This window comes from Dromaius novaehollandiae, chromosome 8 (assembly GCF_036370855.1).
Source record: "Dromaius novaehollandiae isolate bDroNov1 chromosome 8, bDroNov1.hap1, whole genome shotgun sequence".
Classification (NCBI taxonomy): Eukaryota; Metazoa; Chordata; class Aves; order Casuariiformes; family Dromaiidae; genus Dromaius; species Dromaius novaehollandiae.
In genome coordinates, this window is record NC_088105.1 from 32,356,101 (window position 1) to 32,372,001 (window position 15,901).

General features: G+C 54.3%; 1 protein-coding gene across 1 annotated transcript; it reads right to left on the minus strand.

Annotated features, from left to right (window-relative positions):
• Window positions 1–2,335: 2,335 nt before the first annotated feature.
• TAL1 (TAL bHLH transcription factor 1, erythroid differentiation factor) lies at window positions 2,336–14,113 on the minus strand. Its single transcript, XM_064516179.1, has 6 exons — window positions 14,095–14,113; window positions 12,276–12,400; window positions 10,797–10,946; window positions 9,154–9,582; window positions 8,601–8,692; window positions 2,336–3,816 (listed from the first exon to the last, which is right to left on the minus strand). Coding segments are annotated over exons 3-6 (942 nt in total). The 5' UTR covers window positions 10,799–10,946; window positions 12,276–12,400; window positions 14,095–14,113; the 3' UTR covers window positions 2,336–3,397.
• Between the last annotated feature and the right edge of the window lie 1,788 nt (window positions 14,114–15,901).

Genomic DNA, 15,901 nt, shown 5'->3' on the forward strand with positions numbered 1-15,901 from the left:
CTGCCTCCTCGCGCTCCCTTCCTCCCGCTTCTTCTCTAAAATCCGAGCTGGGGGTAGAAAGCGCTGGACAAACGCTGCCGCCGGCCCCAGCCGGAGGCAGGACGGGGGCTGGCAGCAGTTTCATGCTCCCAGCTCTTTGCCGGCACCGGGGCCGGGTCCGCACGGAGGGCACAAGCGCTGATGGAGGCGACACGGGCACGAGCCCTGGCGCAGGCACCCTGCCACCCCCGGGGAGCGCGGCAACAAACGACAAAAACCTGTGATATCCACTAGATTTTTTTTTCTTCACTTAAAAAACAAACCAACCTTCCCACTCTGAGCTCTTGGGATTACTAAACCACCCCGCAAGCTTTTTGCTAGCTGCCTCGTGACTTTTGATGGCCAGATACAGGCCATCCTAGGGCTTCTGCCCCGCAAAGCACAGAAACGAGAGACCGAACTGCGGAGCAACGGGATGGGAGTGTGGAAGAAAGCAAGTGGAGGCTGCTTTGTAAAACTTTATTTAGAAATATCCTTGATATATTCATTATATATATATATTTATATATACACACACATTACAACAAATGTGTTTTCTAAATAGCACATCCACAGTGGGTCGAGAATCAGGGTACCAGGTTCGGTTACTTCATTTCTGCAGAAAAAATGCAGAAATCCAAGGGGAGGGTGGGAGAGAGAGGGACCGGGCTGAAAAAAGTCGTAAGAAGAGAATTCAATCACACGGTACGACATTGACCGAAAGTGCTGTTTCGAACAGAAACGGGGTGATGCTCCACACACCGAGACATAAAACAGGCAGGAGGAAAGATGGACAGAGGAAATGTACCATTCAAATCACAACTAAAGTACAACTATACATACCCCAGCGAGGCCTGCGGTGTGTCCTGCTAGGAGGCTACAAGCAGGGATGTGTGTGCGTGTGGGTGTTTGTGTGCGTGTTGGAAAGGTTGTACCATTTTGCTAACTTTTCAGCTACCAAAAAGAAAAAAAAAAGTAGGGAGTGAGGAATTTCTGAGCATCGGTGATTTTCCTTGCAATGGTTTCCCCATAAAGGGCTTAAAACCGAGAATACGGCTTTATTTGTGTGACAGCATCTCTCTCCCTCCCCAGGAGGACTGGCGCTTGCAAGCGGCCTCCGAGGGGACCCTCGCCAGGGGCAGCTCGGGGCTGTGCCCCACGAAACCCCTCTGCCTGCCAAAACCCCTCTGCCCTCCTCTCCTACCCCTCAGACCCAGACGAGCCCGTAACGAGCAGCCCAAAACGTGGGACCGGTAGCAGCCGCTCTCCTTCCTCAGCATCGCTCCGTCACCAGCCACCTCTGCCCTTGCCCAGCCCCACCAGGTAACCCCCCCTTATTAAAAGTCTCCGTGCACAAGCAGTCGTGACCTGGGAAGGATTTTTCCTCCTTTCCCCCAATTTAAGATCAGTGAAGCTTCCAGTTTCTGAGGATATGAGGGGGCAGCTGGAAACCCTTGTTAATGCTGGGATCCCTTCCCAGGCAGCACCTTGCACTCAGTGCGCCCTGCCGACAAAAGCCAGCCTCACACGTATTATTTACAAAGAGGAGAGAAGAGTTAAAAACAAGGGACAGAAATAACTAAACTCCGAAGTGAGACTGGATCTAGCTTGCAAATAGCAGGGCCTGAATTCTCGTGCACACACACGCACACACACACACACAAATCCTCCGCGTTTCCTTGTACCTCGGCATCTCTGAAAAGGAGTTAGCATGATGGAAAGCGTCCTCGCTCCGAGTACTTTTCCCTTACAAAGAATGGTTGGTTTTTTTTTTTTTTACTGTGACATGGTGGAGATTTCTTTGCCTTGAAATCTCTCCAGAGGGAATGGATGGGCCTGGGGCAATTGCTCTGTCAGTCCTTAGGCAACGAGGGCAGGATGCCGGTACCGCGCCTGGGACAGGCACAGGTGAAGTCCTCAGCTCACGTCAGTCAGCATCGTACTTGCAGCCAGTGGAACAGCACCAGTTTCTAGGGGTGGTGAAACTGCCTCCTGTCTTTGAGTTGTTTTGCTTCTCAAATGCCTTTCCGGAGGGCAGCAGCGGGTCAGAGGATTATTCCTCTTTTAGCATGATCGGGTTGATCACGGCCATCGATTTTGAAGCTATCTAAATTCTGGGGAACGGAGGGTAATCCCATCAGTGCTATTAGCATTTCACCCCAAGATTGCGAGAGGCTGTGGCCTCCTACCAGCCTCGGGCAGACAAGGATCCTCCTAACGCCTTATTTTGAATCCAGGGCCCGAAATCCAGCCTGTGAGAATTGGCAGAGGTGAACTATCACCATTTTCACACAATAAAACCAAAAGATCCAAAGCATACCATTAAAACCCTTTTATAACCCTATGTACACACACATCATTGTTACACCATTGATTTTGTCTTTTGTTGCTTTTTTAATTAAAAAAAAATAGTCCCCAGGTTCAAGGGAAGCTTCACTAGCAATTCTTTTCCTTATCAATTGTGAAATTCATCTTCCTTGAAAGAAGCTCTGGCCCTACAGAAGCCACGGGGAAAACTCTAGGTGACCGCTACAGGCCTCGGACCTCACCCGCCGCGTGTTATCAGCGCAATGATCAGGGACTCAGAGGGCGGTGGAGAGCAGAAAACACCTATGTACCTTTTCGTTCAGTGGATACTGCATGACGGTATTAAACAGAAGTAATCCCACGTCATAAATACAACACCCCAAACAATCCAAAGTTAGGTTTAAGAAAAAGTGAAGGAAAAGAAAAAAAGAAGAGAAAAAGAAAAGTCTTAATCCTTTTAATAGTTCTTTTGCTGAGGGCATTTTCCACCTCTTTAAAAAGGTACAGTCAAAAGCTCTCGGACAACATGAACATGTTGCCACAGCTTCTGCTCAGACAAGTTGCATATACTTCTTTGCCACAGGCTGGAGAAATGCTGTAGCACTGTCACATTTCAGCAGTCTCCAGTGCCACGTGCTGCTGGAAAGCATCGGTGGCCTCAGTTGGCAGTGAAAGAGGAGTTTCATGTTTCATGTCTCAGCTGGGTGACTATTCTGTTTAAAAAGTGACAATTGTCAAATGGTCTGAAAACCCTCTAAATGCTGGAGAGGTGTCAGCCAGGTTTCATTCCCCTCCTCAGAGTCATATTATGAGCAATATGTACAATGAAGATGACTTCAATGCTTTTCTTCTTTGTACGATCACGTACCTAAATGTCGAACATCAATCTGTTTTGGTCTTGTTCTCAGCCAACTCGCTGTCCTCTCAGTCCTGGGGCTGCGAGAACTCCAAGCCCGAGTCCCCGGGGCCTTCTGTAAATGCAGAGTCAGAAATTCCAAGTGTACAAATTCCAGTATCCACATACGTAGGTCTTCCTCCCCACTTTGTGCTTTAGGAGCAGTTTGGAAGGTCATCATCGCTGCGCATTGCCTTCTACAGGAAGAATGGAGTGATGCAGACTCCGTGTGTGCTTTGAATCTAGTGTTTCATGTTCTTCCGTGAAGCTGTCTGGGCTTGCTGCTCCATCTAAAGAACTTCCACAGCTAGAGTTAGGAGACAACATGTCCTGCAGGAGGTCTTCCTGGACTATCCCAGAGTCTTTGTTCACCTTGCCCCTTTGGTTTCCCTCTTCCTCCTGGTCGTTGAGCAGCTTGGCCAGGAAGTTGATATATTTCATAGCCAGGCGTAAAATCTCGTTCTTGCTCAGTTTCTTGTCGGGTGGGTGAGTTGGGATGAGCTTGCGAAGCTCTGCAAAGGCTCCGTTGACATTCTGCTGTCTCCACCTCTCCCGGCTATTGGTAAAAATGCGCCGAACCACTTTTGTGTGAGGACCTGTAATTGCAATGGTGCAGAATTAGGAGCAGTACTGAACAGGCCATTTATTACTGCACTGAACAGGTCACAGTTTCCCAAATTAACTGATTCATTTCAGTCACATAATTCATCACCAAGGCAGTGAAATAGGAGTTTACAGCTAACTGGAAGCTAACCTAAGGAGCTGAGATATCCATAGTTTCTGTTCAATCCAATGGGAGTGAAAAATTGGCTTCTGTCTTTACAGATCTCTGTTGAGAAGCTTAAATTTAGCCTTCCAAGAAGGAAGGCTTAGGCCATGATGCAAGAGCTAAAGCATAGGTAAAACCAGACGGACCCACACGGCACGCCTATTCTCTTTTTGGAGTGTCAGAATAACTCCTATTGTCATGAGCAAGACATTGTCTCTGTGCTAGGAGAGGGGGCATCTACCCATGAGCACTGTCGTATGGGAGCAGCAAGGCTGTAAATCACTATCAGGACTGCAGATCCGAAGGTCCATGGAAACCAGTCTATATAAGGATATCCTATCATAAGATGCTTTTCTTTTTACTGCGTCCTTTCCACCCTTGCCTCCATGAGGCTCTAAAAGTGGAAGGACACAGTAATTTCATGAAACTGTAGAAGACCAACCATGACAGAACCCACTGTAATATGAGAAGCATCACATACAATGAAAGACATCACAAAGTACGAAGCAAAGACATTCAAGTAACACATCAATGAATACACTAAAGGATAGGCTGGGATGTTCCCACTTGCACACGATCTCTCCCCTGCCACCCAGCCTCTGAAACACTTGCTCAACTACTCCATCCTGGGGGAAATAAGTCCCTGACTGTGCTCAGTTGTTTAAGCCGACAGCTGTTCCATCACCCAGTGGATCTAGCAAATGGGGCAGGGGGGAAGGGGCATTCAGCCGTGATTATTTTTATATTGCAAGATTCTTGGCTGTTTTGACTGCAGCAGAGCAGCTGAACAGATGTGATTTTTGAAACATCCTAGTAGGGCTGTCTCTTGACAGATCGCACCTGGCACGCCTGAGAAAAGGGAGCCTAACTTCACAGCTGACTGAACACCCGTCACACCTTCTCCCCTTCAGGGGAGACTGAACCCCTTAGTCCATCACACAAAATGCCCACTCTGCAGAGCATCTGCACAGGGACACACTTCCATGCAACCACGGTGACTACTGCAGCAGAACAAAGCTACCGGTTTCTGCAACCTGAAAGCAGCCAAACAGGTAGGGCATGCAGAGATGTCACCGCAGCATCTCCCACAGCCATGGTGCTTGTTTGCATTGGGAATCTTCCCTACCCACTCACCTAGGGGTGAAAAAAATCTGGGCAAAGAAATGAAACAGCCAAAGAAGTGGAAAATGGGGAGGGCTGAGATCCCCCCAGGTCCCTGCCCTGCAGGACAGGACCTCAGGGCACAGGTTGCATCCACCTGACCCTAAGAGAGGATCCTGCTTACTGCTCAGAGGAGAGGAAAAAGCCCATGTGTCTGTCAAGGCACTGGGGGAAAACACGTCCTTCCCAACCTCAAATGCTGTGATAAGTTCAGCCCTGCATGTGACAACGAGAACTGCCATAAAACGAAATAAATGAAAAATAGAAGCTGACAACTTTCCTTTTCTCTCCCTCCTTTCTTAGGAGGTGTTTAATGGCTAAGGGCTTCCTGGTCCCCTGGCACCCGAGGGCTTTGCAAGCATCTCCTCAGGTGTGCTCAGGTGGAGAAGAGCCACAGCCCAGACCACACAGGGCCCCCCAGGATAAGCCAGCGGGTATCAGAATGAGAAACTCATCTCAGACCTCTCAGATCCAGGTCTAATGCTCTAATAATGCCAACTTTCCACCCTCAGAGAGCATGTAATTGCCCTTTGAAAGAACGAACATGCACGGGCTCAGGGAAAGGGAAAGTTTCTCGCTCTGAATTTGTACAACTCGCTGTGCCCCAGGGCAAGGCAACGGGACTAACGGGGCTTCAGCTGCAGCAGGTTGCCTGGCAGGTTTCCCTTAGAAAACACGCTACAATCTGCTACAACGATGCAATACTTTCAACACTTAAACACTCCTTTCAGCTAAAAGAGAAGTCAGCCTTGAATCTAGAGGGAGATGTAGTTCAAATCCTTTTACCCATTTTTTGAAAGGGTATGAGAAAAAACTCAAGATATTGATAGTTTTCCAAAAATCTCAGGAGACTGATCCAGTCTTCACAGGCACAAACTATGCACTTCATTCGTTGGGAGTTAATGACTAAAAGGCATTCATAAATTTTGAAATCAGAAGAAAGACCTGTCTCTTTTTATCTGGGGGAACCTATAATATAAACTCTGGTACATAACACAAACTCTGACACTACTAAAATTTTTGTTTCCTGCATCAAAGTCAGTAACTGAACTAAAATATGTCTTTTAGACAGCGATGAGAGTCTGACCAAAATATTTCAAGCAATGGAGAAATTCAAAATGCTTCAAAGCTTATCTGTGTTATAACAGAAGACATTTTTTCCTCATAATGAAACTTGTTTCATAATTAATCCAAGCAATTGGCTGAAAAATTTTGCCTGGATTTTGTTCTGGCTGATTGATGCCTTTTTAAATTGTAAATAAAGATCCAAGGAAAACTAGCAAAAGGTTACCTTCCAAAGTTAATGAATATTTCTGCAGACACTTCTGTATATTATTGTGACTTAATTTATATCTATATTGTAAACTTATTCAGTAGAGCAAGCTTTTCCAAAAACAGATAAACAGTTGCCCAAATCATCACTCTTTTCCCTAAGGAGGGGTTTTCAGCCTGACTTCAGGGCTCGTTCTCGCTTTGGTGGAGGAGTTGCAGCATTTTTCCTCCTCTAGCCCCTTTGCCCAAAGGCTCCAGCACTATTTCTCCGGATGCAATGGAGCAGGAGGAGCAGGGGAGCAGCACAGGCAGCCGGTGCGAACAGGGTCCCCGGCGTGCAGCAGGAGCTGCTGTGATGCTGCTGGTGACATGCTGCCTGCTGAGAAACCACTGAGAGGTTTCCAGCCCACCAACAGACCCTTGAGTTATTGCTCTTTTCTTGGGTGCCCCCCACGGGGGCAGGCTGTCCCCATCCCCTGCTGCACCGAGCCCAGACGTGGGGAGCACCATCTCCTCTCTGCTGGGAGAGCACCAAACACGCTGCAAGACTCCCCCGCCTTCCTGCGTCTCCTGAGCACTACCCCGAGCACTAACTCTGCCTAGCCCCGAGCAGACCCGCAGGAGCTGAGGGGCTCCAGCGCACTGAGTTCGCTGCTCAGCAGCTCATGATCAGAGCAGACTGCGTAGATGCCTCGGCGCGGGACGCGCATCCCTGCAAATTGCTCTTTTTCAGGAGGCATCACCTATTCTCTCCCAAAATTTTCTGCCCGTTCTTGTGAATTCACATGACACAGGATCTACAGGATTGGGCCCAATCTATACACCTGATCTGTTACCTGGACAGCACATATCCAGCCATCTGCCTGACAGTTTGGTTACACATCACCTCTGTAAACCTTAACACCTAATTTAACAGCAGGTGAGTCTAAAGCTTTACTCGGACACCACGGTTTGGTAGACACCGCTGTGTTCTGGTTTCACAGCTTGAACTGTGATGTGGATCCAAACCGAGATAAGAAGACCTTACTGTACTATGTGTTGTACTTTCACACGGTGAGAGACAACCCCTGCCCCACGGTCTAAATAGACCAGACAGACAAAAGAAAGTGGGGACAGAAAGACTGATATACACAGAAAACGCAACGAGCTCATAATTTCATATTATATTATTTTAAAATGATGTGGATTATGATTTGATTTGACTTTAGATTTACTAGGTAGAAGGAAAGGGACAGCAAGGTAAAAGAGGGAATTGTTTGGCTCTTGGTGTGTGAAATACACCACTTAAAATTGCTAAAGGGAAAATGTTTCAATGGATCTTATTCGTATGGGCTGCTAAGGCTGCAAATAAATGTGTCAGTCTTCCACGTGCAAATTGTTCTTGCAGATCCCCATTTGCACGTGCAGCGCTTCCTCCTGCACGGAGACTCCTGCAGACTGAGCCGACTGCTTGGGAAAGGTAGCGGGATCCTATCCTGCCTTTTTACTGCCTTCTTTTATTTAAAATCATCTTTCCAGCCTGACAGGGATCTCCGGGGATCCCTAGCCCGGGCTCTCTGCTTGAACACCAAACTTGCCAGCGTCAGCTCCTGCTGCCGGGCTCTGGCACAAGACCGGCGCCCGCACAGGCTATTTCTGCTCGGCAGCTGCAGCACAGCGTTGATTATACCGAATCAAGCTTCAGACGAGCTAGCAAAGGTACCAGTCACAATCCAGCTTTGACCCTGCAGAGCTTAGCACAGCCTTATTCTTCTGCTTCGAGGCAATTTAAAGGCAGTTTGGATCTTGCCGCACAAGCCTGCGGTCTGCGTTATGGACGCCTCTTGGCTGAGAGGCTTTGCAAACACAGCATGTCGCTACAATGGCCCTGATTCAGCCTTTGCCCTTCGACAAAGACTTAAATTTAGTGGCTCCTTTAGGTTTAAACTCGAAGTAGTTTGCAGAGGAGAGATACAGCTACCCGTGCGCTGACCCGCTTTGCTCGGCGAGAGCAGATGCCGCAGCGCGGTGCCGGCCGGCGGCTCGGACGGGGCCGGGCTCTGCCACCCCGGAGCGGGGCGAGCTGCCGCCCCCCCGCCGGGACCCTCTGCTCCCGTTAGGAGCGGGGCTTCAGCCCCAGCGCGGCGCACCCCCCCCCCCCCGCCCCCAGCCCGGCGCGGCGCGGCAGGCAGCTCTCACCGTCGGTGATCTCCATCTCGTAGGGCGAGGGTCTCCTCTTGACGCGGTTGCCGCCGTACATGGAGAAGGAGTCCGGCTCCCCGAAGAAGCCGCTGCGGGCGAGAGGCGCGGGGCGGTGAGGGCGCGCCCGGCTCCGCGCCCGCGGGCGGCTCTGCCCGCCGACGAGGCCCCTCCGCGGCGCCTCCCCCGCCCCCGGCGCTCCCTCGCGGGTTAATGCGCGGACGCGGAGCTGAGAGCGCGCCCGGGGGCATCAAGCAGCTCCTGACGGCACCGCACTTACCCACAGCCCCTTTTCGCTCCTGCGCTACGTTTCGGTAGGGGATCGCGACGTAAGTGTTTAATATCCGCTCTACCTGCGGGTAATTCTTTCCTCCAGAAAGGAGAGCTGCTCGTTTGGCTTTGGGGCTTTTTTTGTTTGTTTTCCCTTCTTCTTTCGCCGGGCTAGAGGCATGCACCCCCGCGACCACCGAGACACGCAGGGCCCCGCGCAGGGAAAGGGCCCCCGCCCCGCCGAGCGCCCCGGACAGCGGCAGCCCGGCCCGAGCGCACGGACCTGTTGATGGTGGCCAGCGGCTGGCCCAGGTTGTAGAGCATGGCCCGGCCGGGGGGCTGCAGCGGCAGCGCGGGGGGGCTCAGCTGCACCATGCGGGCCTCGCAGGCGGCCTCGGCGGCGCGGCACGGCTCGGCGCCCGGCGCTCTCTGCATCGCCTCCGCCGGCGCCTCGCGGCCTTTTATGTCCAGGGAGCCCCCCCGGCGCACCAGCTCGATGACGGGCACGGCGGCGGCGGGGGGCCCGGGGGAGGGCCGGCCCGCCTCCTTGGCCGCCCCGTTGAGCAGCAGCTGGGGGTCTCCCGGCGCCTCCATCCCCCCGCGGCTGCTCTCCGGCTCGCTCGTGCTTTCCGCTTCCGACTCGTGCCGCCGGGGGGGCCGGGCATCGCGGGGGTCACTGGGGGGCGGCGGGGCGGGCGGCCTGTCCATCGTCCTGCGGAGAGAGGCGGCGGTGAGGGGCGGCCGAGCGCCGCCGCGGCGGGGGGAACCGCGCCGTGCCCCGCGCCGTCGGGGGCCGCGCCCGCGCCCCCGGGCCCCGCGGAGCCGGCAGGCGCCGTGACGTCACGGAACGCCAGGACCCCGCCGAGTTGTGACGTCACGGGACGCCCGCACCCCGCCGAGCCGTGACGTCACGGGACGCCCGCACCCCGCGGCCGGGCCGGGCCCGCGGAGCCGCTATGTGCGGGGCGCTGCGCTCACCGATGCCGCTCACGCAGCCGCCGCCGCCGCCGCGCCCGTCTGGGAAACGCGCACCCAGGGCGTGAAATTAGGCGGGCGCGTTACGACGGGGCGGGAGAAGGCTCGGCGCCGCGGTGGGGGGCAGCGCCGCCCGCTCGGAGCCTCCCGCTTTGTTCGGCGCCCGAGCAGAGCCCGCGGCTCCCCCCGGCTCCCCCCGCTGCGGCCCGGCCTGCGGGGACACGGCCGCCGGGAGCAGCCCGGCGCCGGCCACCCGCCCCCGGCACGCAGCCTCGGCTGGGCCCGCAGCACCGCCTCGCCTCCTATTTTTAGTGTTTCATTTATGCTTTTTTATTATTATTTGCCTTTTTCAAACAGCAAAATATACGTCAAGCCACTCTTTTGGGGGAGAGGGGGTTAAAACAATATATAGCTAAGTAAATCCCCCCCATGCATTACCTAATGCAGGAAGAAGGAAGAGGCCAGGCGCTTTGCACGGAGCAGCCTTTCATACGCGAGCGCACATGATTATTGTCTCCAGCGTCCCCCGCTCCCTTCTCAATCATAACGATTATTATCGGGACAAGGCACCTACCGCTGAAGGGACGGAGCGATATCGCGACTATTTCCACGTAATTTCTCCCGCCACCCCCCTCGTTCGGGTTTTTCCTATAAATAACGGGTTTCGCGGACCAGAAAGTTGGGACATTTCGGGTCTCATTCCTAACCTTCCTGCTGGTTTCGGTTAGGTAATTATTTTTCCCTCATTTCTGCCGGGCTGATCGAACCCGATCGTTGAACTGCGAGAGAAAACCAATTTTTTTCCATATCTCTCCATCTCTCGTGGAGGAAAAAAAAAAACAGGTCCAAAGCACGAGCTTTCTGCCTTCGCTCCAGCCCCCTCCCCGCCAGCCCGTCTAGAAAGCAGATCTAATTGACTATTCCGATATTGTATAGGAAGAGATTACTCACATGTGTCATATTTAAGTAGGGACACCGCAAGTCTCTCCTGTTTCAACAAAAGCGCTCTCAGTGTCAGGCTGAATTTACTCCTCCCACCTCGAGGTACTTACGACTTTACAGAGAGGAAGGACACCCGCATCGGGATAAAACTGCTAAATCCTGGGAGGAAGAGAAAAGGGGGGGGGGGGGGCAGGAGAGGGTGGATCTCTTGGGCCCGGGTTGCTGAACATCAGCGGCGAGCGGGGTGCGGGGGAGACGGGCGGGGAGGCCGCGGCGGCCGGAGCAGCCCCGAGCGCCGCCACACGCGTGGGCAGCGCGGGGGCAGACGGGGCCCCCCCGGGCCTCCGCTCCGGTTCGTCCCGTTACCCCGCCGTAGCGCGCCGCGGTGTAAAAAATTAAATTAAATTAAAAAATAAATAAATAAAATAAAAACCGCCCCGATCTTTAGGCCAATTTTTTTTTGGACATTTTCCTCGCCCGGTTGCCCCGGGGGAAATCCCCGCCGCGGCTGGCCATGGGGCTGCTTCGTGCCGAGCCGTTCTCGAGGAGCAGCGGCATTTCTCCCCCGCCGTGGAGCTGGGCAGAAAAATTAACGGTGCCGGGGGGGGGACCGGTGCCGGGCAGCGGCAGCGCCCGCGGCCGCCGAGGCCCCGCCAGCCCCCAACGCGGCTCCGCGGCGCTTTCGCTGCGCCCGCCGCCGGCCCCGGCCCTTCTCCTCGGCGGATCGACGGGGAGGGGAGCGCAGCCTCCCCCCGCCAAACGAAATCGCCAAAGGGGTGTTTTCCCCCTGCGTAAAAAACCGAAAAGATCCCCGTGGCGTCGCCTCCCGCCTTCGTTGTGTTTCATAACGAATAAAAAATAATAATAAAAGCGAAGAAGCGCCGTCTTTTTGCGTTCGTTCGGGGTTAATTGCGTTGAGAAAATGGGGGAGCATTAACTCCCCGCCCCGCTTGTTTCAGCTCTGCAAACGCCTTTTGTTTTCTAACCGCGGATCGGCAGGAAATTTCCACCCTAGAAACGCACCTCTCGTTCCGCGCCCTTTGTAGGGAAATCGCCCCAAACCGGAGCGGGGGGAGAGAGCGGTATCGGGGGGAGACCCCGCCTGGCAGAGCTAAACGGGCCCGGCCGGGCCCCCACGGGAAGGGCCGGGGCCAGCCGGGCCCGGCGGGCGCTTCGTCGCGGCTCCCCCGCGGCCGGGCCGAGCCCTGCTACCTCCAGCGCCGGGGGGGGCTAGGGGGGGCCCACCCCCACTTTCCCCAACGGGAAAGGTGTATTTGCCTCCTCACCCACCCCCATCAAAAAAGGGGGGGAAAAAAAAAGAAGGAAAAAAAAAGCAATCGCGGGGAAGACTTCGGATTCCCCCCCTAAATTTTACGTGGTGCAGAAGACCCCCGCACACCCCTCTCTGCCCCCCAAAATCCCCGAAAACGCCGCCCCCCCGCACCCCCAACCCCAGCCCGCCGCAGGGCCGGATTCCGCTCGACTCACCATTTGCTTTTCATTGGGAAAAGTGAGTGGAGCCATTTTGTGGCCTACGCATCACGGCTATATTTGTAGTAAGTGTTGGGTGGCTTCAGCTGGGTAGGCTCTAATTCCACATCACGTCCAGTTTCCTATTTAGTATGGAGAGCGGAACACTACTGCAATGTGGCCGAGAGAGATAAAACCCCAGCAGTGGCCCGCCTGCCCTGATAAGCTTCTAAACCCATTATTTATGAAATGATTCATTATTATTTGGCAATTTTATCGAAGGAAAGCGGAAAATTATTGCAGGGATATGCATAGGAATAACTCCGGAATGCATGCCTTCTAGCTTTTTATGTGTGTGTGCTTAGATGCTCTTAAAAAGACACTGCAAAAAAAAAAAAAAAAAAAAAAAGAGTAATAAAAAATTGCACTGTGGCTGCCCACATCTGAATAGCGATTCTTTATTTTAGTCCTCTTGGAGGTTATTATGCCCCTGCATTTTTTTTGATTAAATATGGAACACCTACTCCGTTCTTAATTAAATTTAATGAGCCAAAATAAATTGCTGGAGATGCTGAGAGAGAGGGAAGGGGTGTGGGCTGCTTTGGGACGAGAGGAGGTAAACAAAGCACAATCGAGAGGCGATGTTTTGGGAAGAGGGAGCCCCCTCCCCGGGCTCCCCCCCCCCACACACACGTGTGCTCGCTGTGGGGCTGCGCTGGGGCGAGCGCTGTGCCCGGGTCCCCCTGCCCGGCCGCGGAGGCGGCGGTGCCCGGGTGAGACGGGGCGGCCGTCGGGGGGCGGCCGCGAGGGGGCTGAGCCCCCGCCCTCGGGGAACCGGGTCGGGACGCGAGCGAGGGGCAGAGCCGCGTCGGGCCTGGAGGAGACGGGCCCAGGCAAAGGGGGCGAGGAAGGGCGCAAGGAGCCGCCCCGCAGCGCGGCCCGACCCGGCCCGGCGGCCTCGACGGGCGGAGGCTCCGCGTGGGGCCGCGGCAGGGCGCCCCGTCGGGCCGGGGCTCGGCGACGGGAGGCTCCTGCGCCTGGGGCGAGGGGAGAGACGGGGAGGGCGGCGGTGCCGCGGGGTGCGGGGGCACCTGCCGCTTGCGAGGCGGCCGGACGCTTCCAAACTCCCCGATGCTGCCGGGAGAGGAAGGGGCAGCGCCCGGGCTCTGCGCGGGCCCCCGGGCTCGGTGCCCGCTCTCCGCCAAAGATAAATCGGTCCAAAAGAGAGGGGCGGGGAGCGAAGGGGCGATTTTCGATCGCTTGGGGAAACATCCCGCCGGGGCAGCGAGACGTCAACGAAATTACTGAAGGAGACGGACGGGGAGGACAGGCCGGGGGCCGAGCACGTCGAGGGAAGCCCCTGGGTCCCCGCTGCGGGTCCGGGGGGCTGCGGCAGCCCCCGGGCCGGTGCGAGGGGAGCGGGCGCCTGCGCCCCGCTCCGGGCCGGGGGTCGCGTCCCTCTGCCCCCCCTCGCAGCGGGCGCCGGGCTGCGACCCTGTTTGTGGCCGGGGAGGGGGGACCGGATCGCACCTGCCGGGCGGCTCGGGGGAGGCGGCCGTGCCCGGGGCGCTGGGGTCGCTATTGTGTGCGCCGCCACCTGCGTGCGCTGCTGCGGGGGGAAATGCCGGAGCTGTTATTCTTCCTTTCACTCCTTCCCCTGACCCTCCCGCTCCGGCCGCGGCCGTGGGAGAGGCTCCCCAGCCCTCCCCGCTCGGCAGCCTCCCGACGGCGGCGGCGTGCGTGCGCCGGCGGGGCCGCGCGGGCCGGTCACGACGCGCCGGGGCCCGCCGTGCCTGCAGCCAGGAAACCCGAGCATTTTCGCCTCGGCCCCTCTCACCAACAGGAAGTGTCAAAGATAGAACAGCCGGCGCTGCGCCGGGGAGATTAGGAAGCCGAGCATCTTCTGCGCGCAGATAGCCGCGGCCGTGCCCGCCCCGCCGGCCCCCAGCGCGGCCCGGCCCCGCGGGTGGCGGCGAGTCCCGGGGAGGGCCCGGCCGCTCCGCCACCCTCCGCCGGGCAGGGCTGCCCCGCCGCCGACCCGGCCGGCCCCGGCCGGCTCCTCTCCGGCCAACGCGGGCGGGCGCGCCGCCTCCCAGCGCTTTCGCAAGCCCCAGGAGTAGCGCGCAGCGCCAAGGCGATACAGAGAAGCTCCAAACGGGCCCAAGACTTTTCAAGCAAGCCCTACAAATGTATTTTTTTCCTTTTGTTACAACGACAGCTAAAAAACCCCCAGGGAAACAAAACACCCCCTCCCAAAGCCTTATGGAGCTGCTCCCTCCACACATTCGCGTCTGGGTTTTGCCCCATTACCAGTGAGGCTCAGGTGGGCTCAGATTCTGTTTTCAATCCCTCCCATTTCTCTGAAAAAGGCAGCATCACACAGTCATCACTGAAGACAGCATAAATTATCTTACATGTATTTCGACTCCAGGCTGCAGTAAATGCTTTAGAGGAGAGAGAAGAAGAGAAGGAAAAAAAGCTAGACATTAAGTTACTGAAAACTGCACTATAGAAAGAAAAGTAGTTTTAGGGAGGATTGTGTTGTTGTTGTTCAGTAAATTAGTGTTTCACTTGCTCAGAGTTGACCATCCAGGATCATATAATTTGCGTAACTTAATATAACACCACACCCTTGTCCTGAGCTGTGTGCAAGTATTAAGGCTTTTGTTTCAAATTGTGTTTCTAGCCTTCAAGCATTTGAAGAAAGTCTTCAAAATATTAACCAATACAACTGTCATCTTCCTGTGTTTCCAGAGATTTTACAATAGGAAACAAAGAACAAAACCCTAAAACAATAGCTCAGAGGTACGAATTGCCTCATTCATCTCAGTGGAATGTTCAAAAACATTAACTGTTTTCTGACTACTTCAGCAGAAATAGCCTGCTTATGCAAGCAATAGCAAGCTTATGCCAGATCCATTAGAGATTTAGGGATTGAGAAAGGTTCTTTTTTTCCTCTCAGTGTGTGAAAAAAGTAGCACCTTTCCTGAAAGGAAACAAATATTCTTATTGATGGAACAGTCTGCTGTGGGAGGAAAAAGTTCTGACACAGCATGACAGCTTGAAGCGAGCTGCTGCCTTCCCCTCTCTGCTCTAAAATAACCAGCTGTTTATTTCACTCCTGATTCTTAATCCACAAAGTCTCACTGGGTGGTATATGCTGGAAAACACTCTTGCTTCATTGTAATAAATTAATTAGTAATTAGTATCCACTTAAACCATGAACTAGGCACTGACACTGCAATCCTTTGGACTTGAGCTGGAAAGGCCTGGGACTGTAACACGGGGCATTGTAATCTCTAGTCTAATACCCTCCGAGCAGGAGAGATGAGGTCAGCACCTTAGGCTGAACTTCTGTTGAGACAATGTCATCATTAAAATGCAAGCTGTGTTCAAACTGAAGTTAAGCTCAAACAGAGCATGTTGATGCACTATAGTCAGTGAGGAAACTAATGGCTCTACTATCTTTAAATTCTGTCTTTCCTAGTAATGAATGGTAGGCGTTGGAATAAATTGCAACTTCCAATGCCAATTTCTAGTCTCCAAGACCAAGAGGTCAGAACTAAAATATGTTGTCACACCACAGCAATACTTGCTGAGCTGCGTTGTCAGACAGTACTATCAAAAGCACGTAGAACTGTCAA

Excerpts from the sequence above, each read along its gene's own strand:
- TAL1 (XM_064516179.1), bottom strand. Across the intron at positions 8,693-9,153 it reads CCGCTGGCCACCATCAACAG|CGGCTTCTTCGGGGAGCCGG; the intron begins GTCCGTGCGCTC and ends TCTCGCCCGCAG. Across the intron at positions 3,817-8,600 it reads CGAGATGGAGATCACCGACG|GTCCTCACACAAAAGTGGTT; the intron begins GTGAGAGCTGCC and ends TTGCAATTACAG.